At 33.9% G+C, this 24,597-nt stretch overlaps 4 protein-coding genes across 7 annotated transcripts in view; all 4 read left to right on the top strand.

Annotated features, from left to right (window-relative positions):
- The first annotated feature begins 629 nt into the window (after nucleotides 1-629).
- LOC107028715 (UDP-N-acetylmuramoyl-L-alanyl-D-glutamate--2,6-diaminopimelate ligase MurE homolog, chloroplastic) lies at nucleotides 630-5,422 on the top strand. Of its 3 annotated transcripts, none has more exons than XM_015229887.2 (7): nucleotides 630-2,590; nucleotides 3,184-3,300; nucleotides 3,547-3,722; nucleotides 3,896-4,041; nucleotides 4,356-4,464; nucleotides 4,605-4,680; nucleotides 4,786-5,422. In XM_015229887.2, the coding sequence occupies exons 1-5, from the start codon at nucleotides 733-735 to the stop codon at nucleotides 4,372-4,374; spliced, it is 2,316 nt and encodes a 771-aa protein (XP_015085373.1). In that variant the 5' UTR covers nucleotides 630-732; the 3' UTR covers nucleotides 4,375-4,464; nucleotides 4,605-4,680; nucleotides 4,786-5,422. The 3 variants fall into 3 exon arrangements, with proteins under 3 accessions (XP_015085373.1, XP_015085374.1, XP_015085372.1); XM_015229888.2 differs by having other exon boundaries at nucleotides 4,943-5,422; XM_015229886.2 differs by having other exon boundaries at nucleotides 4,605-5,330.
- A 1,626-nt stretch (nucleotides 5,423-7,048) lies between these two features.
- On the top strand, nucleotides 7,049-15,284 carry LOC107028764 (signal peptide peptidase-like 2). The gene is made up of 14 exons (XM_015229950.2): nucleotides 7,049-7,565; nucleotides 8,907-9,065; nucleotides 9,165-9,276; nucleotides 9,530-9,649; nucleotides 11,103-11,254; nucleotides 11,353-11,541; nucleotides 12,193-12,227; nucleotides 12,630-12,786; nucleotides 13,219-13,272; nucleotides 13,724-13,816; nucleotides 13,901-14,043; nucleotides 14,498-14,568; nucleotides 14,665-14,748; nucleotides 14,949-15,284. Exons 1-14 carry the CDS (start codon nucleotides 7,425-7,427, stop codon nucleotides 15,071-15,073), a joined length of 1,635 nt encoding a protein of 544 aa, XP_015085436.1. The 5' UTR covers nucleotides 7,049-7,424; the 3' UTR covers nucleotides 15,074-15,284.
- Nucleotides 15,285-19,667: 4,383 nt separating this feature from the next.
- The window catches only part of LOC107028251 (probable aquaporin PIP-type pTOM75), a 6,233-nt gene continuing 1,303 nt past the window's right edge, over nucleotides 19,668-24,597 (top strand). The window contains exons 1-4 of one of the 2 annotated variants that reach the window (XM_015229288.1): nucleotides 19,668-20,192; nucleotides 21,074-21,369; nucleotides 22,343-22,483; nucleotides 22,601-22,906. In XM_015229288.1, coding sequence (XP_015084774.1) covers nucleotides 19,862-20,192; nucleotides 21,074-21,369; nucleotides 22,343-22,483; nucleotides 22,601-22,693 — 861 coding nt within the window. In that variant the 5' untranslated portion in view covers nucleotides 19,668-19,861 and the 3' untranslated portion in view covers nucleotides 22,694-22,906. Of the gene's footprint in view, nucleotides 20,193-21,073; nucleotides 21,370-22,342; nucleotides 22,484-22,600; nucleotides 22,907-24,597 lie in introns of those variants that run through there. The other variant, XM_027918837.1, reaches the window with a different exon arrangement.
- LOC107028249 (short-chain dehydrogenase TIC 32, chloroplastic-like) overlaps nucleotides 23,708-24,597 on the top strand; it is a 4,825-nt gene continuing 3,935 nt past the window's right edge. Inside the window, exons 1-2 of the mRNA XM_015229287.2 lie at nucleotides 23,708-23,994; nucleotides 24,437-24,596. Coding sequence (XP_015084773.1) covers nucleotides 23,889-23,994; nucleotides 24,437-24,596 — 266 coding nt within the window. The 5' untranslated portion in view covers nucleotides 23,708-23,888. The remainder of the gene's footprint in view (nucleotides 23,995-24,436; nucleotide 24,597) is intronic.

The following is a 24,597-nucleotide window of genomic DNA, read 5'->3' on the forward strand; positions in this document are numbered from 1 at the left end:
TATATATATATATATATATATATATATATATATATATATATATATATATACACACACACACACACACACACACACTATTATATTATCTTAACTTTCAAATTATTACGTATTTACTGCTAATTAAGAGTTTTTTCTACTATATATATTGAGGTAGATACACTAATATACATGTATATTTGCTACCAGATACATTAAAATTGGAAAACATGCGAGTGAGATATTCATGTACCCAAGATACATGTTAATCACACCAGATACTCGCAATCTAGGATATCATATACATAGGAGAGTGGTGAGCGAAATTTGTTATGTATATGTGAATCCACTTTGATACAATGTATCTAGACCAAATTACAGATAGTTTTGACCGAATGTATCCCGAGATATATGTAACTGAATGCACCAAAATCTAGTAAGATTCATAATATTGTAAACTAGAATATATCTATATAATTAATAATTAGCTTCGAAATTAGTGAGATTTATGTAAGTTTCGTATTATGTTTCTATCAGGCCCAAATATTCCTACTTACCAAGCCCAAAATAATACAGTAAACAGGCCCAATCTTTAGAATTACAAAGTAGTTGAGACAGTTAAATTCTAACGACGTCGTTTTTCTCCTTTCAAAAAATCTTCTCCTTAAACCCCTATCCTTTCCACTGACACACTCAAAAACCTCTGAGCAAAACTCCGGCAACCGGAAAAACCCCTCCGACCAAACTTCGGCGAACATGCCGTTCACCCTTCTCTCTCCTCCACCTTTCCCTTCACTTCTCCACCATACCCCACCACCCCTCCAATTCAAACCCTTCATTTCCCTTCACCATCTACGCCTCAAGCACCCCACCACCCTCACCACCGTTTCTGCCATCGGTGCTGACGGAAAGTACTACCCCACCCCCTCAGACGATGACCCACCTGAAGCACCCGAAGATTCAATGCATGGTGTGAACAAATTTCAGCAAATTCAACGGCAAGCAGCTAAAGCAAGAAAACAGCAAGAAGAGCTTTTCAAGAAAGAACAGTCCATTTTCGTGAATGCATTAGCTGACGTTGAGGATGCACCTGATAATCCTCTTGTGAATGATAGTGATAGTGGGGATGATTTATTTGGTGAAATTGATAAAGCTATTGCTTTGAAAAGAAAAGAGTTTGTAAAACAGGGGCTTTTAAAGCCTAACCCCAAGAAATCAGCTTTAGTTGAGGTTGAAGTTGAAGGTATAGATGAGTTATTGCCTGAAGAAGTTGTTGATTTGGAGGAAATTAGTGAGCTTACTGGATTGACTGAAATTTCGGAAGGCGAAGAAAGCGAAGAAGATAGGTCTGATTTTGAGGTAAGTGATGATGTGGTTAAAGCTGAATTTTCAGATTTATCTTCATTTGATATTGACTTTGATGAGTATGGTAAAGCAAAGCCAAGAATTGCAGAACCCAAGTTTAGAATGAGTTTAGCTGAGCTTTTGGATGAGAGTAGGGTAGTGCCAGTGTCAGTTTATGGAGATTTAGAGGTGGAAATTAGTGGTATACAACACGATTCGCGGTTGGTTGAGAGTGGTGATTTGTTTGTGTGTTGTGTTGGGATGAAAACTGATGGACATTTATATTTATCAGAGGCTGATAAGAGAGGAGCTGTTGCTGTTGTAGCTAGTAAAGAGATTGATATTGAGGAAACTTTGGGGTGTAAAGCGCTGGTCATTGTGGAGGACACGAATGCAGTGCTTGCTGTGTTAGCTGCTTCTTTTTATAGGCATCCGTCTAAAAGTATGTCCCTGATTGGGGTTACAGGTACTAACGGAAAGACTACAACTTCTTACTTAATAAAGGCAATGTATGGAGCAATGGGGTTGAGGACGGGCATGTTGAGTACAGTAGGGTATTATATATATGGGGATAACAAGTTAGAGTCCCCTCATACAACCCCTGATGCAGTATTGGTTCAGAAACTGATGGCAAAGATGGTTCATAATGGGACCGAGGCATTGGTAATGGAGGCCTCTTCTCATGGATTGGCATTAGGTCGGTGTGATGAGGTTGATTTTGACATTGCAGTTTTTACCAACTTGACGCGGGATCACTTAGATTTTCATGGGACAGAGGAAGAGTATAGGGATGCTAAGGCTAAGTTGTTTGCTAGGATGGTGGACCCAGCACGACACCGTAAGATTGTGAATATTGATGACAGTAATGCAACTTTCTTTGTTGCACAAGGAAATCCTGATGTGCCTGTTGTGACTTTTGCAATGGACAATAAGAGTGCTGATGTTCATCCTTTAAAGTTTCAGTTATCTCTCTTTGAGACTCAAGTGCTGGTCAACACACCTCAAGGCATATTGGAAATATCTTCTGGTTTGCTTGGAAGGCATAACATCTATAACATTCTTGCAGCAGTCGCTGTTGGAATTGCCGTTGGGGCACCTTTGGAGGACATTGTCAAAGGTATTGAAGAGGTTGATGCAGTCCCTGGTCGATGTGAGCTGATAGATGAAGAACAGGCTTTCGGAGTAATTGTAGACTATGCTCATACCCCTGATGCTTTATCAAGACTACTTGATTACGTGAGAGAGCTTGGCCCTAGGAGGGTTATAACTGGTAAGCAATCAGCAACTTCTTCTTCCCTCTTCCATTCAGCAAGGATGCATTTAAATGCCCGTGTTAAAATAGAAAGTCTTTACTTTTTTTATGCATGCTTCTCCGCATAAGAACTTAGGTGGAGCAAATTTCCAAGCTTCACATTTGGAAAGTTTTCATGTTCTTAGAACTGTGGTTTATTTATAGATAGACAGACATACACACATGTAAATCTATGTGCTTTATTCCTGCATGTAAAGAAAATATGAGTGAATAGAGCAATAACCTAGAAGTTATATGTATACTTTGTATGGTGTTTTTGAAAAAAGTAATGTAGTCCCACACAGTTATTTTATTGAAGGATTTTAAGATAGTTCAAGATTACGAGTATAAACCAAGCTAGGACACAAAGTTAGAGATGTTGGCCTGCAGATGTTGCCAGCTACTCTTGGACACTACCTTGTTTGCCCTAAAGCATGAACCAAATTTGTTTTCACCATTAACTCTCATCCCCCTTTGTCCTTATTAACATTTTTCATTAATGTTTTCAAATTTTCTTTTTCTTTTATCTATTATTTTTTACTAAGATGTAATACCTGTATCTTTGCTTGAAGTTTTTGGTTGTGCTGGAGAGAGCGACAGAGGAAAGAGGCCCATGATGGCAAAGATAGCAACAGATAAAAGTGATGTGACAATTCTGACATCCGACAATCCAAAGACTGAGGATCCTTGTAAGTATCATAGCTTGAAGTCGATGTAACAGAGACGGTTTTTGGAAATCATCATATTTGAGATTATTTGGCTGTCTTTCTCTTTTTCAGTATAAGATCACCGATCACTGAAATATGCATTGGTGTCTTCTCTTATCTGCTGTGGCACTGTCTGTGCACTCAGTTCCGATTAGATTAGTGTCAGTTTTGCTTTCTTCACATGTTTGGGTGTCGACACTGAAGCTATATCATCTTGTCTTCTATCAGTGGACATCTTGGATGATATGTTGGCTGGTGTAGGATGGACTATGCAGGACTACTTGAAATATGGAGAGAATGATTACTACCCCCCTCTCCCCAATGGCCATAGACTCTTCGTACATGATATCAGACGTGTCGCTGTGCGATGTGGCGTTGCCATGGGTGAGGAAGGTGATATAGTTGTAAGTTCCTTGTCTCCATTCTTCTTCATTGTCGTTGTTATTTGTTTTTAAAATCTAATTGATGGTACAAGCTACAACTTATATGGGTAAAAGATATTCATAATAGAAGTGCTCACCAGGCAATTCAATTTTATTTGTGTTGTTTAATTCGGTTCCTATTAATCACCCTGCAGGTGGTTGCTGGCAAAGGCCATGAAGCATTCCAAATAGAAGGTGAGAAGAGAGAATTTTTTGATGATCGAGAGGAATGTAGAGAAGCTTTACAGTATGTTGATGAACTTCACCAAGCTGGAATTGACACAAGTGAATTCCCATGGCGGTATGTACCTTTGTCTTCTGTCTCAATGTTATAGTTTAGTTGAGGTCTTCATCAAAGATAAAAGGAATATTCTTACCTTGCTGTTTGCGAGAACAATAGTTTCTAGTTCCCGTTTGGTAGCTTAAGGATTAGAGATTATGGTTTTCAAGTCATTTCTCATGGCTAACACCACACATACCCAATCGTTTTCTTCATAAAGGAAGGAAATGGAAGGCTGGAGAATAGGAGTACGAATGAAATTGTTAGTTTGATAGGACGAGGCCAACTTTAATCCTGGCTGTATAATTAACCCTCTTATTGCTATGCTTCTGTAGGTTACCAGAGAGTCACTGATACGATGCCATAAGGTGTATGTTAAGATCTTGACAGTGTGCTCACAGCAGATAGCCATTGTGGAGTGCCCATTAAGCTTGAATCAACATTGTAAGTTTCTTCACATCCCACCCCCTCATCTCCCTTTTGGCTTTTCACAATCTAGAAACATGAAAGCTACTACATTTCCTCTTAGTTTTGATCTTTTTTCCTGAAGTAAATAGGATTTACGTACCTTTTCTTTTGGGCAGATTACCACTTATGCCGCCATTAATGGTGATTTTCTAGAGAAACGGCAACACAACTCCCAAAGCAAACTCCAGTTTTGTAAGATCCTATAGCCTGATTTTGACTGGGATCTCCATATCTAGAATGAGATTCATTAAGGGGCTTCACGGCTCTCTCACGTTTCATTGAATTATGTTTGTATAGGGAAGTACATAGAAATGAAGAGCAATTATTGAGTTGAGATGCTGTTCTAGTGGAAGATCTTTCTTCATAATTGGGCATCTACTCTAGGCTATATAGCACACAATTGTCTGTTATCTCTTTAAGTCTTGGTGGACTGAGTAATCCGGTATTTATGCAGGTGGGAGGTAAACCTGGTCGATTAGTCAAGGTGTGCACAAGTTAGTCTAGCCGTTACCATTGTAACAAAAAGTTCTCTGTTATCTCTACTCTTTATCTACTTTCTTGGCAGTGTCTCTGTGTCTGCCTCCTGAACAGGTTTAACGCCTTCTCGTCCGATGGTCTTCAGGGTTTTCACCATCAGAATCCACAACAATGCAGAGAGTTAGATTCTTGATCTTTAACTCTGAAAAATACATATAAAGCACTATATTTCACAACAATGAATGTACAACAAGTAGGCTCTAGTTAGTTTGTTCACTGAAAAACAAGTATGACTTAATGTGGTGGCCATGTCAAGTTGGAGCCACATGCATCTTCATAATAAATGATATCTCATTGCATCTACCGATACAGTCCAATGGTCAATGAAGTGGGAGAAAAACTATTAGATCTTCATATTTGGTGGAAGTGAATAAGAAAATACTATAGAACTTCTTAATTATCTAAGCTTTGATGAGCAGAGCTATGTAATAACTGTGCAAGTAGGAGGTATCAGATTTCCCATAGAATAGTTGAGGTGCGCACAAATTGCCTTGATCACTACAGTCGTCACCTAAGTTGCACAAACTTTTCACTTTCGATGCTGCATCTGCGTTAGATTCTCCAGAATATACTATTTTTGATGGATCTAACATATACTTATTTTGATATTTTTAAAGAGTCCGAGCAACACAAGTCATTACGTCAAATTCCATGATATACTTTCTCTGCAAGATGCATACATGAGAGCTAATGAGCTATACAAACACATAAGTCGAAAGTATATTATTCATTAAAGTTCACGAGATTTTCATATTTTGAATTTGAAATATATTTACACGTGCATGTACAATCAGAGATATATTTCAGAATTATGTCTAGTAACTCAACTATTTTGAATCTAATCATGAGTTCGCGAGATTCTCATACTTTGAATTTGAAATATATTTACACGTGCACGTATGATTAGATATATATTTTAAAAATTTACTCTTACAATGCAATTAGTTTGAATTTCTTCGTTCTTAATCTATTTATCCCGTCCTAGGTTAGAAACCATTAAAAACAAAGAAATTCATATTAGTGACCACATTGGATGAACTCAAATTGATTGCCGTATGTTCCACTCAATTCAGCCAAAATTGGGAACAACTTTGAAACATAAATTGAACTTCAACCATATTTGTCACATCATGTTTTTGCCTCTTTTATTTTGATAGTGATATATAACAGACAACGAAAGAAAAATAACACATTTATTTTCATAGCAACGAAAATTCAAATTCAAAATATTTTATTAAAAATGAAGAGTATTTATCACTAACATGGATATAAAGTGTTTTGAAATAATTGGAATTTCTCATTGCTAATAATTAATAATTTCATCCAGAAAAGTCCAAACTTCTAGAACAATTCTTTTAACTTTGTAAAAAGATTAAAAAAACACACTAACGAGCAATCAAAATCATATAAGCAGATGTTGAAAATCACTATGATGGGACAATTGAAAATGACAAGAGGTGAAGAGCTTTTATAGAAGCATAAAAATAATATATTTAGAGAAATTTTATATTCCTACTCAATATTCTACTCTTATATTAAGTCACATTAACAAAAAATTGGAAGGTCACATTTTAAAAAGGCGAAAGTATCGAAAATACACCAAAACTCAACGTAAATTATTAGTTTGATTTCTAAATTATTGACAGACGTAAAATTAGATTAATTGAATTTAAGAAAAGCTAGCTATATGTTTAACACATGCAAGTCGAATGTTATTTTCGAGGAAAAAGGCAGAAGGAAAAGAGATCCCTAGCTAAAGGTAGCTTGTCTCGCCCTAGAGGTGAGAATAGTTAAGAACAAAATGGCGATCCTAGTCCCGATCAAACCAGAGATTCCGACAACCTGGGAAAATGACAGAAAGAGATAGGCCGTATATGGCCAATTCCTCGAACTGTTGGGCGTGGCATATACATGGACTGGCAAAGCGAACTCTCAATTTGATCGGGACAGCCTAGAGAACTCTCAATATGCCGAGTGAAACATATACTTAAATTCTCGTCAAGTTTAAGAATGTTTTCAATATTTTTTTCCAATTTTTATTAAAAACAAAAGCGTAAACAACTCGAAGATGAAATTAATAATTTACGATAACATTTATAATGACCTAAACGACGTCGTATTAGTCCATCAAGGATCATGCTTTGTGATTGTCAGTAGCTCTTCTTGGAAAAACAGTAGATCCAAGTCCACTCATCAAACTCATAATTTTCCCCTTTGAATTCACCATTTGTATGATTGGGAAGTAAATAGTAGTTCCCCTTTTTCCTTTTTTCTTTACTGATTCTTCATATTTTCAAGAATTGTTTGTTTTTCTGTTAATACATTTGTATGGTGATGAGCTAGCTGAGCACCCATCAAGAAAAAAGGGATTTTTAAAAAATTGAAATTAAGAGAACCCCATGGATTTTCTGAGAATTACTTCTGTAATTTTCATCTGTGGAGTTCTACTGAACTTTCCTGCTATAGTTACAGCTGGTGATATTGTTCATGATGATGACTTAGCTCCCAAGAAGCCTGGTTGTGAGAATGATTTTGTGCTGGTATACTTTTTATCTGAGTTTCTAATGTTTGATTTCTCTTCGACCCACTATGTTTTAGGTGATTATCTTATCTGGGTTTCTTTCAGTTTTGTGTGTTATTGCTTTGTTGTGGTTGGACTAGTGAAAATTTGACTGTTAAAGGTGTTGTTTCTAGCTTGTATTGTGATGTTACTTTCATTTTATCAGCCGGGTTTTTCAATTTTGTGTGCTTTTGCTTTGTTGTACTCGGGCTAGTGAAAGCTTAGCTGTAAAAAAGGTGTTATCTTTAGCTTGATGCTATGTTACTTTCGTTTTTCTCATTTGGATTTACTCTATTTTGTTAGTTTATCGCGTTTTTGGGTTCGGCCTTATGAACATTTAGCTATGAAGAAGTGTTGATTCTAGTTTGATCCTATGATACTTTTAATTTTCTATAGTGGGTTTCCTGTACTTTTATGTTGTGCTAGGACTAGTGAAAATTTAGTACTAAAAGGTGCTATTTTTAGCTTGATCCTATGTTTTTTTTTTTTTGGATAAGGTAAAGTGTTTTATTGATGATTATTGATTAGTACTAAGATGGTACTTTAAAAATACAGTTTGATCCTATGTTACTTCTATTTTCTCAATTAAGTGTCCTCTAATTTTTTTTTTGAGTTTCACAGTGTTGCTCGGACCAATTATACTTAGGTATGGAAGGTGCTGTTTTTAGCTTGATTGTATGTTAATTTAACTTTCTCAACTAGGTTCCCTCCATTTTGTTCGTTTTTGCTTATTGTGCTTGCATTAAAGAATACTTTTAGCTGGATCATGTCTTGCTTCTTTCTTTTTCAACTGGTTTCCTCTATATTGTTCGGTTCTGCTTTATTGAGTGTGAACTGTTGAAAACTCAGCTGTGACAGACTGACAGGTGCTATTATAGCATGATCCTCTGTTAATTAATCTGTCAATTAAGTTATGTACATCCAAAGTTCCATTTTCTTTTCTGCCTTTTTTTATGTTTGAAGTTATGATTTGATTTTCTTGTTAGGTGGTAATCTATTTATTTCAGAACAATGTAGATCTTGTCATCTTGAGGCAAAATGTGAAGATACAGACATATTTTTGGAAAGTTCATATAGTATTGATTGCAGATGCTACATTATAGACCTAATGTTACATATTCTGTTAAGCTGCTGGAGTGCAGAACTTTTCATTGTCTAAACGAACATCTTTATTTAACATGGTTATGGAAGAAGTTAATTTTTTTGATTTAGCTTGGGGGTGCTTTGACACTTGCAAAGGTTTATTCATGGTATTATTTGATTGTCTTTTGTCCATGGTATCTTCCAGTATTTACCTGACAAGTGCTGCTTTTTTGGTTAGGTGAAAGTTCAAACTTGGATTAATGGGGAAGAAGATGCAGAATTTGTTGGTGTTGGTGCTAGATTTGGCACTACTATTGTGTCAAAGGAGAAAAATGCACAACAAACTCCGCTTACTCTTTCTGACCCTCGAGATTGTTGCAAGCCTCCAAGGAAAAAGGTTAGTTTCTCCACGTAAATGCTTACCAGATGTATACCTCAAGGGAATTTTGCTTTATGCTTCTAATAATGGCTTTTATATTTCAATCCATTTTGGTAGCTTTCTGGAGAAGTCGTCATGGTAGATCGCGGCCATTGCAAATTCACGACGAAGGCTAATAATGCGGAAGTAGCTGGGGCTTCGGCAATCCTGATAGTAAATAATCAAAAAGGTAATTGGTGATTGATGAATATCCACGGACTATCAAATTTTGACTCTAAGGTATTTATACTATGTGGTTTTGTAATTGGATGTCTTCTGCAGCAATAATAAGTTAAAGACACTTTAAAGATAAAAAGTTTCTTGTTACTTCTCATTGTTCTCTTTCTGAGGGGGTTGTGTGGAGCTCTTACTGTTTTCTGTTGATTGAACACTGCCATACCTCACCGCTTGCAATTGTTTTACGGGTGTCATTACTCTTGCAGAACTCTACAAGATGGTTTGTGATCCTGGAGAAACTGACCTAGATATACATATACCTGCTGTTATGCTACCTCAGGATGCTGGAATAACGCTTAATAAAATGCTTTTAAATGGCTCATCAGGTAAGATTCTGAGTTAACATGCAGCTTAGATGAGAAAATACTCCATGTCAACATGTTCTAGGCACTGTTAAAAGCTTAATGCAGGGACGATGCTGTTAAGTAATATACTCGATTACTCCCCTAGGGCTGTGGTTCTATGATAAGGAACCAGAACTCTGTGTAGATTGAGCACACATCAGTGTTCAAACCTAGTAACTGCCACACGGCCTGGCATGTAACTAAGAGCGGGATGGAGGGACATGCCCATACTTCTCTGAGTTTCGTACCTGATGGACCAACTAGGCTTGTCCAACTAATCGACAATGAATTTCTCGGTTATAAGAAAATAACAATAACGCGCTTGATCAGAAAAATGCCGGTAAAGCAGATAGAAGTCAGGTGCTGAAATCATGGTTAATTTGGCCTGCAGTCATATGATGGGAAAAGTACTATTTTTCACAGTTAATCACCTTGTGCTCCTGCAACTTCGTGATTGTTACGCGAGCTATGTATTGTGCTTTTATACTTCCAAAACAAAACTTTGACTTATGTCATAAAAATATTAAGTACTTACAAAGATTTTACATTCAAAGAGATAATAGAAATGCCACTCTTTATTTTTTTGATAACAGTAAGGGAAACCCGTAGCTGCTACCCTTTGGGTGCGCATAGGGTAAAACCCCCGCTCTCATGCAATAGCTCGCAAACCACACAACAGAGGTAACCCGCACTAGGCAAGCCCAGTGCGACGAGCTCAACCCAGAAGGCGAACCCCTTGTTTTCGCTGGCAAGGGGTTTCAAACTTGAGACCTCCAACTGGAAGTTCCAAGCCCAAACCACTGGACCACCCCCGAAGGGGTTTTGAAATGCCACTCTATTATGGTGCACAATTTTGTCTAATTACATGCTTATAATAGAAACACAGTCTTAAAAGTAAAAATAAGCTTAAACGTTTCAGCTTCCACAGAAGATATGAGCTTGTCATGTAGATAGATCATAGAGTGCTATTTCAATGACTAACCAGTCACGTGTTGGAGTGCCTCATGTAAACTGATGTGTGGAGGAACCCTAATAGTTGAGATGAGAAGTAATTTTAAAATTTGATTGTGCTATTTATAGGAATAGAATGTGAGGGCTTTAGCCCGTAACTTATCTATACACAAAACAAGGTAAACAGACATGCAAAGGTGAGCAAATGATAATACACATCTCCTGATCGTACATGCATGCAAGTTTGTTGATAGAAAGACTTGGATGTTCTTTTTATGCTTTTGGAGAAATCTTGCTTAGAGCAACGTATATCTTTTTTCATTCTTTTTGCAATGCTTATATAATGATTAGGCTCTTAGAAAAGCATTCAACTAAGTTAATTGTTTTTAAAAGGCATTCATAACTAATTATGAATTTGAAACTCTGGTGGTACTTTATCTTTGATACTGACAATTTTTTTCCGAATCTTTGCTCTATCATTTAGTTACCGTGCAACTCTATTCTCCAAAACGACCAGTAGTGGACATTGCAGAAGTATTTTTGTGGCTGATGGCTGTTGGTACAATCTTGTGTGGTTCTTATTGGTCTGCTTGGAGTGCTAGAGACGCAGCTATAGAGCAGGACAAGCTGTTAAAGGTTGTCCCTCCTTAATTTAGTAGGAATCTTTGCTAGAGTATGCTGAGATACTTGCGGTTCAGTTTTGCAATGATTTTTCTATTTGCCTCTTCTTGTAGGATGCTTCAGAGGAAGAGCTTCCAAATTTTGGAACTGGTGATTCAAGCACCGTGATGGATATAAACATGATATCAGCAGTCTTATTTGTTGTTGTTGCTTCTTGCTTCTTGTTTGTTTTGTACAAGTTAATGAGGTTCACATGGTTCTTTGAAATCTTAGTGGTTCTCTTCTGCATCGGTGGTGTGGAGGTGCGTGTTGTTGCTTTGATATGTTATTTATCATAAATGATGAATTTGCAATTACCTTCTTGAATACTTTAGCCCATAGATTTGTGTTGGCAGATGATATACTTGTCCATATTTGACTGCCTTAGATAATTATAATGGGATAACACTTCAGGCAGGAAATTGGTGCACCTTGAGGGTACACATGTCTTCTTAAAAATATGTGTCCAGGATTAGGAGGAGCAATGTTGAAAATGTTATTACTTCTATGATGCGTATACAGGATATGATAAGCGACATTATTGTCTTATGCTAATTCTATCCTAAGTGATAGCACAGCCTTGAAATTTGTACCCATATATAAGAAAACCACTAGATAGTGTAAGGTTCATTCATGATTTGCATTATCTCTTCAGATAAAAATATGAACTTATGATTAGTTAGTGTTCAGTAAGGCCCCATATTATTTTAAATCAGTTATTTGTAAACCTTTCAAAAATAAATAAATAAATAAATTTTGCATACACATGAATGTATTGTCAACTTATTTCTTTTAGAGAAGCAGATTTCTAATTCTATTATATTTATATTATTTATCTGTTCCTCTCTTTCTATGACCTTGTTCTGGATTCCACAATCTGTTAAAACACTTGTTTTGGTTCCTTTCATGTGCAGGGGCTACAAACTTGCTTAGTTGCCTTGCTAGCTAGGTATGGTTCGTTCCACTTTAGTTGCGTTATACATAGTGTAATTTGCTGTCTCTCTTTTTTTAATTTTTAAACAAGTTAAGGTAATAGTGTAATTTTCTGTCCCTGAAGTTACCATCATGCCTTTTGCGCAACTCTACATTTTTACTACACAATTAGGATGGACAAATGAGCTGTTTTAGTTGTTAAGGAATCCAGCTTTAAGTTGTGTGATGAGAGAAATTGCTGGCATCTTCTTAATTGGTAAATTCTTTTGTTGTATGAAAAAATCTTTAGATGTGACCTCTCATTTCAAGCATAAGCATAACCATATCAGAAGTGAAAAGTTATTTCATCTTTCCAGCATCGGAAGTTCTGTTACCCAATGAATATCTAATTGTTTCATGTTCTTTGTTCTTTTTTCAGGTGGTTTAAGCGTACGGGAGAGTCATACATTAAAGTACCCATTTTTGGTGCAGTTTCTTATCTTACTTTGGCTGTTTCGCCATTCTGCATAACTTTTGCAGTGGTTTGGGCAGTGTACAGAAATTCTTCTTTTGGCTGGATAGGTCAAGACATACTTGTAAGCAACATTTCTTTCTGTTTCCTTTTTTAGCAATATTTATTTTTTCATTAAATGCTAGTTTATTTAATATCCCGTGCAAACATTTCTTTTCCTTACAAAAAAGGTCTGTTGAAATTTGAGTGTTATGCATTATCAAATTTATACACAAATGACAGTTGTGATTGCTATAAACAAGAGATTTTACCACTGGATTTTTGTCCTTATATTTTATTGTTTGCTCACCAAAGTCCAAAGTTGGATTTCGGCATCCTAAGATGTTTGACACCAATACGTTTACTGCTGTATTCCATACAACTTTCACAAATTTCAAATTCAAATATATTTAACACGAGTGTATCCGATTTTCCATTGCTTTAACATGTTAGACTGTTTATTTTACTGTTTGTGGTATATCAACTGATGATCTTTACTTTTTTTCCTTTTGGATAGGGCATCGCACTTATAATTACAGTTCTGCAAATTGTGCGGATACCTAATCTCAAGGTGAACAATTTTACCAACCAAGAATTAAATGGAACGGACTGTATTTCCTTGCATGACTATGTTCAGTTGATCTCATCTTGCAAATTATCTTATAGCCATGCCTGGTTTAAGTTGGTGACTTCTTTTTTACTTGTTAGCGTAAGTTGCATATTCTTTCTAGTGGCACAAAGAACATACACACACAGAAGCAAGCATTGTTATTACATTAACAAAATGTTTATTTTTCAACCGCAGTTCAAGGATTGATACTAGAAATAGTGGGCAAGTTTGTTATAAAAATCAACAAATTTTTTTTGAGAGATTTTCTTGTTGTTCGAAGGTCACTGCTTCGGGTGTTTATTATTTAATTGCCGCATATTGATGCTCACTCTACTGGCGTGTCTCTTTTACATCACAGATTTTACAATGATCTTGTCATCTCATATAAATATTAACTAGTATTAAATATCAGGTTGGTTCAGTTCTTTTGGGTTGCGCCTTCATCTACGACATATTTTGGGTATTTGCTTCTCAGAGTCTCTTCCATGAAAGTGTGATGATTGTGGTAGGTAATCACTTAAGTTCACTTGACGATAGGAGTTGTTTCTAGATATAAGTAAGTAAATTTGAATTTTCCATGTCTTTGAAGGTAGCTCGTGGTGATAAAAGTGGAGAAGATGGTATTCCAATGCTGCTGAAGATTCCACGACTATTTGATCCATGGGGTGGTTACAGCATTATCGGCTTTGGTGACATCCTATTGCCTGGACTGCTAGTAGCATTTTCACTTAGGTTTGCACTTCCGGTTTTCACCATACAAAGCTTTGAATTCGTTCATCTCTTTATATGCTGTCTATAAGGTTTTCTTTGGGAGGGTAAGTCGAGTGGTGGAATATAGTTTTGCATTTAGGCTTGGGACTTGACTCACAGCTAAAACAGTCTCCGGAAATGAGCTAACCTGTTCCCCTTTCGTAATTTAGTTATCTTTTCTGTTATGACATTGAGCTAATACTTTGACATCACAAAAAATTCATCATATTCACCTCAGTAGTACACACTACACTCATCCAATATTTTTATAAAATAGAGAATATAGAGATCACGGACCCTTTCTTCACCCTGCTCACATAGCAAATACACAACTTTAATGTTTCGATTAAAAAAAAAACACTATGAGAGATCTCGGACACTGATTCCAGAATTATTTGTTTATTTTTGGTCGTCAATGAAATTTGTTCCTTTGCAGGTATGATTGGCTTGCAAAGAAGAATCTTCGAGCTGGTTACTTCTTGTGGGCAATGATTGCATATGGATTAGGTACTGAACAATATCTTCCGTAGATTAAGCCTATTGCTTAAGTTGGAGTTTTTTCTGTTCTACAAATTTGAACATATTTTCTTGAATACATTGCAGGTCTTCTTATAACATATGTAGCATTGAACTTAATGGATGGTCATGGCCAACCTGCACTTCTTTACATCGTCCCATTTACCCTCGGTAATTCTCATCATATACTACTTTTTAAGTCGTAATGTAACATTGTTTTTGGTAACTAAACACCGTAAACGACTCTCCTATGGAGACCATTTTCTTGGAAAATGACTTCTGTCATACCAAACAAACACATTCCTAAATCTTCATGAACAAGGAGTTCCTAGTTTCACAATCACCGTACCGATCTATACATCTTTGTGCAGGGACCTTTTTGATGCTGGGGAGAAAGAGAGGTGACCTGAAAATTCTTTGGACAAAGGGTGAACCAGAAAGGGTGTGTCCACATGTTTGTCTCGAATCAATCGAGGAATCGAATCGAGAAGGATAAGGGCAATCTTCCTCTTGTAATTATATACTATATACTGACCTAAATGTTATCAATCATTCATCATTCTGGTATTATTCAGCTGTTTTAAGGCTTAGCAAAATCTTCAGTTGTTAAGTACATACACATTTGATATGCCAGTTATTAATGTACAGCTGATTGATCAGCATTTGTCACTTTGGTGAAAATTAGTGCAGTTGCTGCTTAACTTTTATTACTGTCTCATATGATCTTTTGCACTGTTTGAACTTGACCTCAGTACACTGAGCTCCCGCTAGTCACGAGTCCGGGGAAGGATCGTACTACAAAAGTCTATTGTACGCGGTTTTATCCTGTATTATCGCAAGAGTTTGTTCCCATTTGTTTGAGTATGATAGAGTGTGAATACATCACTTCACGAGATGAACGATACATGTTTTGCATTCATTGATTTGATATGAACGCTCTCCGTGTGCACAATCATTTTGTGTTCGTGCAAGGGAAGGATCGCACTCCAAGGTTTCAAAAAACAATGCATCTTTAACTTAAATTTTGATAAATACGTATAAATAAGTAGTTGAGGTGCGAGTAAGTTTAAATATTAAAAATTTATTGATAGTAATTTTATCTTTTTTTAGATTATCCTATAGTATATAATTTAATTATTATAGCATAAAAGCAACTTATATATATGGGCGGTGCATATTTCATTTTCTTAAAGTTTACTTCAATAATGAAATAGGACCAAAAATATATGGAATATATTAATAATACCTAACATGATAAGTACCCCATATGAGAATAATATTGCACAATTATTAGCACGACTTTTTTTTCTATTTATAAAAATACCAAAAAAATGAAGTCACAAACTCATTTTTATTTAATATTGATTGAGACATGAATTAATATTATAATACACCTTAAGTGTTGGCAAGTAATTTTCCCATATTATATTATACCCCCCAAAAATATACTAATAGTACCTTATCTTCAGCATAATTAATTATTATATCTCACAAATTAAACATATACGTATTTTCCCATTTCATTTTGCTTTTTCCCCATCAATACTATAAAAATAAAAATAAAACGATAGATAAATTCTAAACTAACAACAACATCTAATGTAGTATGTAGGTAGATTTATTTTATGTAGATCTCGCTCAAATAACATAAATAGACCGTTTATAACAGATACGTAATTTTAAAAAAATATTTTCACAATAAATAGATAATTTTTATAATAAGTTATTTGAAGAAAAACTTATTTATTACGAGAAATTTAACAATAAATTAATGATGATTTTTTTAAATTTCTTTTTTTAAAAAAAAGAATATATCAAATTCAAATAAGTCACGTCTTTAGCATCGAAATAATAATTATGGTTTGTTTTGTCAATTTATTTTTGTTGTTTGAATAAAATTGGACCACAAATTTATGAAAATAAATGGGTCGGTTTGTTTAGGCGGCTATTGCTGACCCATCATATATATAGTAGAAATATTTACTATTATATTTGTGACATTTTTTTGTGCCACGTGGCTAAATAATATGGTTTGGACGGTTTATTATATGTCAAAAATTTTAAAAAATATATTCCTCTTTTTTTCATTTTTTCTTTTGGACAATTATATTAAGAGTTATAGAACTCGTAATTTGATAATTGTAACTTTTTCTTTGTTTAATTTATCTAGTATTTGAAATTTACTGATTCGTTTAATTTGAATTCGTGCCTAATAGACTTATTAAGCGATTAAAGCATCAAGTAAATTTTTTTAATTTTAAAGCTAAAACTAGAGATTTTTGAGTAAAAAAATAAAAAATATCAAACATTTTATTTTTGCTTCTCCACGATTACCTCACACCGAAAACATTAAAAACTCAAAGAGGAAAGAGAGTTATTTTTTATATAATAATTTATAAGATAAAGTGTAGTATAAACAAGTGAATGTGATTCACACCAAAACATTAAAAAAAAAAACACTCAAAGAGAAAAACAAAATCACTATATTTTATTTTATAATAATATAAGATAAAATAGTATAAACAAGTGAATGAGATTTATTATTTGAAAAAACCCTACACTTTTTAGTGGTTGATATTGAAAGGTTAAAAATTACATTTTTATGTCAAGAAGATAACTTTCATAAAATTACATTATATTTATTACTTTGTGATAAAAGATTTCCTAGACTTTTTTGTATTGGTTTGTTTTGGGAGGTTTGATATAAAGAGAATATTTTATTGACCCAAAAATATGCAAAATAATGGCTAGGGCAAGACACAAAAAATGATATAAAGGCTTGAAAATGCATGTGAGTAGGGTATAATGCCAATTAATCATCTAATGTATATGAGTTGTATAGACCATGATATGCATTTCTCTTTTGATATGAGCTACATATATAAAGTTAAAAAACCCAACATTCTTTTTCATCTAAAATTTGGCAAAAAAATAAAAAAGAAAAAGGACAAATAGAATTGCCCCACAAAGTGTCACAAATGTTTTTTTTTTGGTAGAATATAATAAATATGGACCATATAGTAACTTTCTAAAAAAGAGGGGTGGGGGTATTTCTTGTGATTTATGGCAATATATTATCATAATTTTGAAATGACTTTGATGCATTTATTTTCTTAGCAATTCATACCTCACACACAAAATTTTAAAAAATATTTAAATATAATATACACATTTAAAATTATAAATTTTTGTTTTTTTATTTAAAAAAAATCAGATCTAATAAAACTATGAAATGTAAAATTTAACGACCCTTATAAAAGATAAATAAAATTTTATTTACTCAAAACATATTTAAATTACTTTCGATTAATCAGCTGACAAAACATGTATATCATATTCAGATGTCTATCTCTTCGATTAAAAAAGAGAAATGAAAAGAAAGAAAACAAAGCATTAATAATAGAAATAAATTGAGTGATTAATTAGTCTTGTCATTTGGATAAGCACTTCCATAATATTCTACATTCATCTTCTTTTTTTTTAATAAATAAATAAATTTAATGATACTTTGCAAAGAATATTGACAACAATTTCTTATAGATGGGCCCCAATTTGATGTCACAGCAAGGAATGACATTGACTGATGATGGCCCATTAAGCTCAGCCCATTTTAGCCGTTGGGCCTTGGCCCATGTGCTTATTCAAATGTGTTGTCACTTTCCATAACGGTCACATAATAATTATCTTTTTCACTAAAAAAAACGGCTATTTTTAGCTTTCATATCACCAAGTAAAAATTAAAAACGCAAACACGTGATGTGTGAATTTAAATTCAAACAACATAATATATATAAGCATGATTCTCAAACTTATTCGCAGAGTTTCGAATCGTGTCTTATAACATCATTTTAAAATTCTTTTTTAAAAAATATTTATTTTAGGGAAAAAGAACAAATATATCTACGAACTATCGTAAATGACATGTAGACATCCTTCGTCATATTTTGGGACATCGTGAGCTTTGCCGTAAAAAAACTTGAGTATATATATCATTTATACTAACAGACATAACATTTATTGATTATCGGAAGACAGATAAATTTGCGCCACATGCCCCTACTATTTAATCTTTCATTAGAGTGAATGACAGATAAATATGCTCTACTATTGAATAACAGGAGCACCAATATCCCAATAATATAACGAAGAATATCTTCATACCATTTATGATAATTCAAAAATATATTTATTATTTTTCTCTTTATTTTATACAGTAAGCTATCTTTTATCATACTTTTAAAGTAGAATAGTTTAGTTCTGATCGAAGCAATGTAAAAAGTTATATTTACTATGGTCTTTGAACTATGAAAAGTAAATTATGTGAATATAAAATATTTTATTTCACGTGTAGTAAGTTTTCACTCTATTTTATGGCTAATAACTTTTAAAAATTTGCTTAGCTGCCCATATTCTTACAACTATTTCAGAGATTAGGTGAATAATAAGTTGGTCTGGACCAGCTAATCAAATTTAAATTGTTTTCAAATAATAATAATTAACACTGACACTCTGTATAAAGATAAGATTAACAAATAAACCATACAAATAATCTGTCAACATCTTCTCCACCTTTGGCCCTTTCCAGAACACTTCTTTTTATCATATTTTAAAAAATTAATTATACTAATCTCGTAGTTTCTCGTTCTTCGATTTACGTTCCTATAATAATATTACTATTGTTGTAAAATTTTGTATGATTTATCGTTCGTTACATTTTACATATCCGTTACTTCTTTATCTGATTTGCTTCGAATAGTATTTTTCAAAAATCTTAATAATTTAATTGACTGCTTAAATTTTTACTTTATTAACAAATATTCGGTTCCTACTATAATTTTTAGCTCTTTTTAAGTAGAGTTTTATCAAAAAGAGTTTTGATATTGTATTCTTTTATCTTCTATAGACCAAAGTTTAAGATGTTTTTTTTTTTAAATTAAGAGTCTATCATAAATAGTTTTTATTTCTTCGAAACAGAAGTGAAATTTACACATGCTCTACGTTCTATTAAATATCGATTTTACGTAAAAATATATTGAATATATTATTATCATTATCCGAAGAAAAAAACAAAAAGAGTAGACCAACATAATAATTAATCAGACCAATTTAATAAGTTTATCCCCACATTTTAGTTTAATTTATTTGTATTATAAAAAATGATTTCTCCACTATAAAACAACCACAGCCATATCTATTCTCAGTATCAAATTTGGTTCTTGCACTGACCACTCAGCACAAAGAAAGCAAAAAAAGAAAAGAAAAAAGCTTCAATCTTTGTGAGAAAATGGCAGAAAACAAGGAGGAAGATGTTAAGCTTGGAGCTAACAAGTTTAGGGAAACTCAACCATTAGGTACAGCTGCTCAAACAGACAAAGATTACAAAGAGCCACCACCAGCTCCATTGTTTGAACCAGGGGAGTTGTCATCATGGTCCTTTTACAGGGCTGGTATTGCAGAGTTCATGGCAACTTTCTTGTTCTTGTATATCACAATCTTGACTGTCATGGGTCTTAAGAGATCTGATAGTTTATGTTCTTCAGTGGGTATTCAAGGGGTTGCTTGGGCTTTTGGTGGTATGATCTTTGCTTTGGTCTACTGTACTGCTGGTATCTCAGGTTGGTTTTATTGCCCCCTTTTCGTTCTTGATGCTAAAGATTGTAACTTTACTTGTTTTACTTAAAGAGTATGGTCTTCCTTTTGAGTTTTTGTTCATTTATTGTCTACTGATTGCTTTTGTCAACTGATTTTGTGGATTGTTGAGTATTTAGAAGATAAAGATTTGATTTTTTTTCACTGGTTTAGAGGTTTGAAACATGTTAACTGAGCTTGTGTATATTTGTCATCTAATTTAATGGATTCTTGATCTTGAGTACAGTCAATTAAAAGATTTATTATTCACTGTTTTAGAGGTCCTAAACATGTTACTGGTTTGATTTCTGTGTTTGAGGTACAAAAATGGAGTTCATTTACCTTAACACTGTAAAAATATGACCTTTTGTGTTTGATGAAGCTTGTTCATTTACCTTAACTTGTTTGAGCTTTTGTGTACTTTATTTTGTGTCTCATACTTTTTACAACTAATTTGATGGATCTTTGGAGATTCAAAACATGTTAATGGTTTATTTTCTGTCTAAATTACACAAAAAGGTAGTTTTCTCTTGTTGGTTCTTAGTCTTTGCCTTGCTGAATCTTGTTACTTTACCCTTTTTTATATTGCAAGTGTAACCCTTTGTGGCTTATTTCTTTGTTTGCTTGCTTTTGATCACCATATTTGAGCTTTTAGTTACTTTATTTGTACCATCATACCTTTTTCAACTAATTAATGGGATCTTGAGTATACTTCACATAAGGGTATAGTTTTTTCCTGTTTTGAAGTTCAAAGCATGTTACATATTTTGTAAAATGAGTCTTTTCCTTCTTTGAATTTGGTGTTGCATATATATGAGGGTTGGCTTGTTTTCTCAGATGCTAAATTCTGTGTTTTGATATCAAACAGGAGGACACATCAACCCAGCTGTGACCTTTGGTCTTTTCTTGGCAAGGAAATTGTCCTTGACCAGGGCTGTTTTCTACATGGTGATGCAGTGCCTTGGTGCAATCTGTGGTGCGGGTGTTGTGAAGGGTTTCATGGTAGGACCATACCAAAGACTTGGTGGTGGTGCTAATGTTGTTAACCCTGGATACACCAAAGGTGATGGCCTTGGTGCTGAAATTATTGGCACCTTTGTCCTTGTTTACACTGTTTTTTCAGCCACTGATGCCAAGAGAAATGCCAGAGACTCACATGTTCCTGTAAGCGTTTTCTTCTTGTAGTTTTATTTCTTCTTTGTGATAACAAGTTTGCTTATCATGGATATTTACATGATAGTTCTAAGCTAGCGTCTAACCATAAATTTTGGAAGTAGTTTTTTGAAAATTTATCAAAGATATATGTGACTTTACATTACATAGTTTGACGAGAAGTGAAACGTGACAAGTAAAAATGATCGTAGGGCTAACTTGTTACCCTACATAGTTTGACGAGAAGTGAAAAATGAAATATGACAAGTAAAGTGAACGGAGGGTATCAAACAACCAACTTGCTATAACATGTTAAATTATACTAGTAGGGTAAAAGTTCATTGTACTGTTTAATGTATGTAAAAAGTTGAAATCTTGTAAGACAAGTGAGTCTTACTTTTTGGTAAGTTAGGCAAAAATATTGTTCATGCTATAGCATGTGGCATGTCTGGTTTTGTCAGCAAGTCCTTTTAGTTGGTGTAGGGTTATGTTGTGGGCCTAATTGAGTTAGGCTAAAGATAGTGATGTTCATGTGATAAGTTATTGTAACTGTGGCCTTTTTCTTGTCATGGAGTGGCTCACCACGTCACAGTGTTGTGGACCTTTAGGTCATCTCCGATCCATAACACCAACTTTTATACTAAAAACGCGTATCAAATGCGCTACACTGATTGTTCGACATAATATTATATAAAGAATGATTTGGTATATTAGGGAGTTTATTCAAAAACGTAGAATTTATACGTTGAGTTAAGTTTGTGTGTAATTTTGTGGAGTGGAGATGTAAATGACACCAAATTTCATATTATTGTAGTGTCCGGATAATGTCACACCAAATTTGGTGTGATACTATTCATCAGCGCCTGTTTTATATAGAATGATCACATAAGAACATAGTTGGCCAGTCTTAGACTATCTTTTTACGCTTATGTCTAAGATAAATTCTTGGAAGACGTTTGCCTGATAATCTTTATGTTTATTGTAGATTTTGGCACCACTTCCTATTGGATTCGCAGTGTTCTTGGTTCATTTGGCCACCATCCCCATCACCGGAACTGGCATCAACCCCGCCAGGAGTCTTGGAGCTGCTATCATCTACAACGACAAGCATGCATGGAATGACCACGTAAGAAAAGCATCTTTCATTCTTTCAAACTGACTCGAACACCACAGTTACTTGAACCAAAAAAGGAGCTTAATCTAACAAAGGGGTTCTTGTTTGTTTTTTGTTGTTTTTTAACAGTGGATCTTCTGGGTTGGACCAATGGTTGGAGCTACTCTTGCTGCTATTTACCACCAAATAATTATCAGAGCTATGCCATTCCACAGGTCTTAAGTTATCTGTCTTTAAACAATGGGATTCTCAAAGACTCAAAAGTGTACTTTTGTCTTCTTTTTTTGGGGGTTGAATGTTCAAGTTTCTCCTTCAATGTATTTGTAATGTGGATCTATTCCTTCTGTTAAGATGATTCTATTATGTGTGTAAATTATCAGGTTATGATAATGTGATGTACCTTATCAATGAAGGTTCTTTATTTTTATCTTTGAACTCCCTCTGTCGCAATTTGTTTTTCTAGTTTTGACTTGGAACGGAATTGAGAAACAAATTGATAGTACTTTTAGAGATGGACTAGAAAGAAAAAAAGACGAACAAATCGAAACGGAGAATTTTCAGTACTCTTCTTTCACCTCCCCCACCCCCTAGATGTAGCCATTATGTGTTAGAATAGGTAGGTAGAGGTAGCCATGTTGACAAAAGATCAATAATTCCTAACCAGTACTACAAAATAGCTCATGTAATTGCACTTCTAGGGTGAAGAGTAGCTACTGAAAATTATGTGTTACATCAATTAGTGTGCAAGGGACTTTAATGGATATCATCTACGTTCGTATTGCTTCTTTAAAAAAACGATAGATATAAAGCGATTATTACTTATAAATTTCTTTCACTAACTAGGCAAATTTAAGATAACATGAACAAATAAAATCCAAGTGTATGAAATATGGTATAGTTATTGTTATGGTGCACTCAATATTTAGAATTTACTCTCTTAATTAATTCGAATCGCAGGGCAAGTCTATTGAGAAATCTACTCACATATTTTTTATTCTTAGAATACGAATTTTAAATTTTTAATTAAGAATAAAAAAATATCATTATTAATTTGTAGTATTTCAAGTAATCTAGATCAGCAAAAGTTATAAATAAAAAAAAATTATTATTGTAAAATCTTCATCTGCTCAATTAATTCGATTGGTTGCTAATATTATTAGCGTTTCTTTTAACGTGTATTCCATTGTAGAAAGAACTAAAAATTTAGTGGATTATTGCGTTGGCTTTTTTTTTTTTTTTCCCTTTCTTGTTTCTAAGTGTAAAATATTACTCATTGGTTTTATCACATCCAAAAAAATAAAATAAAATTGTCTCTACTCTTTACATGAAACCTAATATAAACTCTTCAAATTGAATCATTTTTCATTTATAGAAAAAAAAAATATTACACTGTTGTTTTTTGATCTACAAATTAATTATGTGGTTATTTGGATTAAAAGGTGCCTCTGGTTTCTCTGCTTCATCTACAGCTGAAGAAGTTACTCAAGGAATTGATGCTACTGGACTCACTGCCATTGTTACAGGTAAAAACTCTTTTTTTTAAAAAAAAATTATGTTTAGTAACCCTTTCTCCCAATTTTTTCACTGAGTTGTTTGTAATTTTTTGGGGGTGGGGGTTATTTATTCCTGTTTATAATTATTTATAGATATTATGGACAAAATATTTTTGACCAAAATACACTAAAAATATGAGTTTTTGGGAAGTTTCATACTATTAATAATTAGTTGTTAGTACTTTTTTCTAGCTGATATATCATAATTCATAGTGTAAGTATTAAAATACATCTAGTTGAATAGATGGCGATAGTTCAGGTAGGAAAAGGGAACGATTGATATTTGGCCTTTTGATGTGTTTAGTTGATACATGGATGGTGAATGAGTAAGAGTTGGGAATGTGAAACTCGCGAAAAAGTGATGAAATGTTTTTACTTGAAATTCTCATGTCCATGTTGATTAAATTACCAGGAGCGTCTAGTGGTATTGGTGCAGAAACAACGCGTGTTCTTGCAATGCGAGGTGCGCATGTAGTAATGGCAGTTCGTAATGTTAAAAGTGGCGAAGAAGTTAAGGATAGTATTCTTAAAGAGATTCCTCATGCCAAAATTGATGTAATGGAGATGGATCTC

Source organism: Solanum pennellii, chromosome 8 (assembly GCF_001406875.1).
Source record: "Solanum pennellii chromosome 8, SPENNV200".
Taxonomy (NCBI): Eukaryota; Viridiplantae; Streptophyta; class Magnoliopsida; order Solanales; family Solanaceae; genus Solanum; species Solanum pennellii.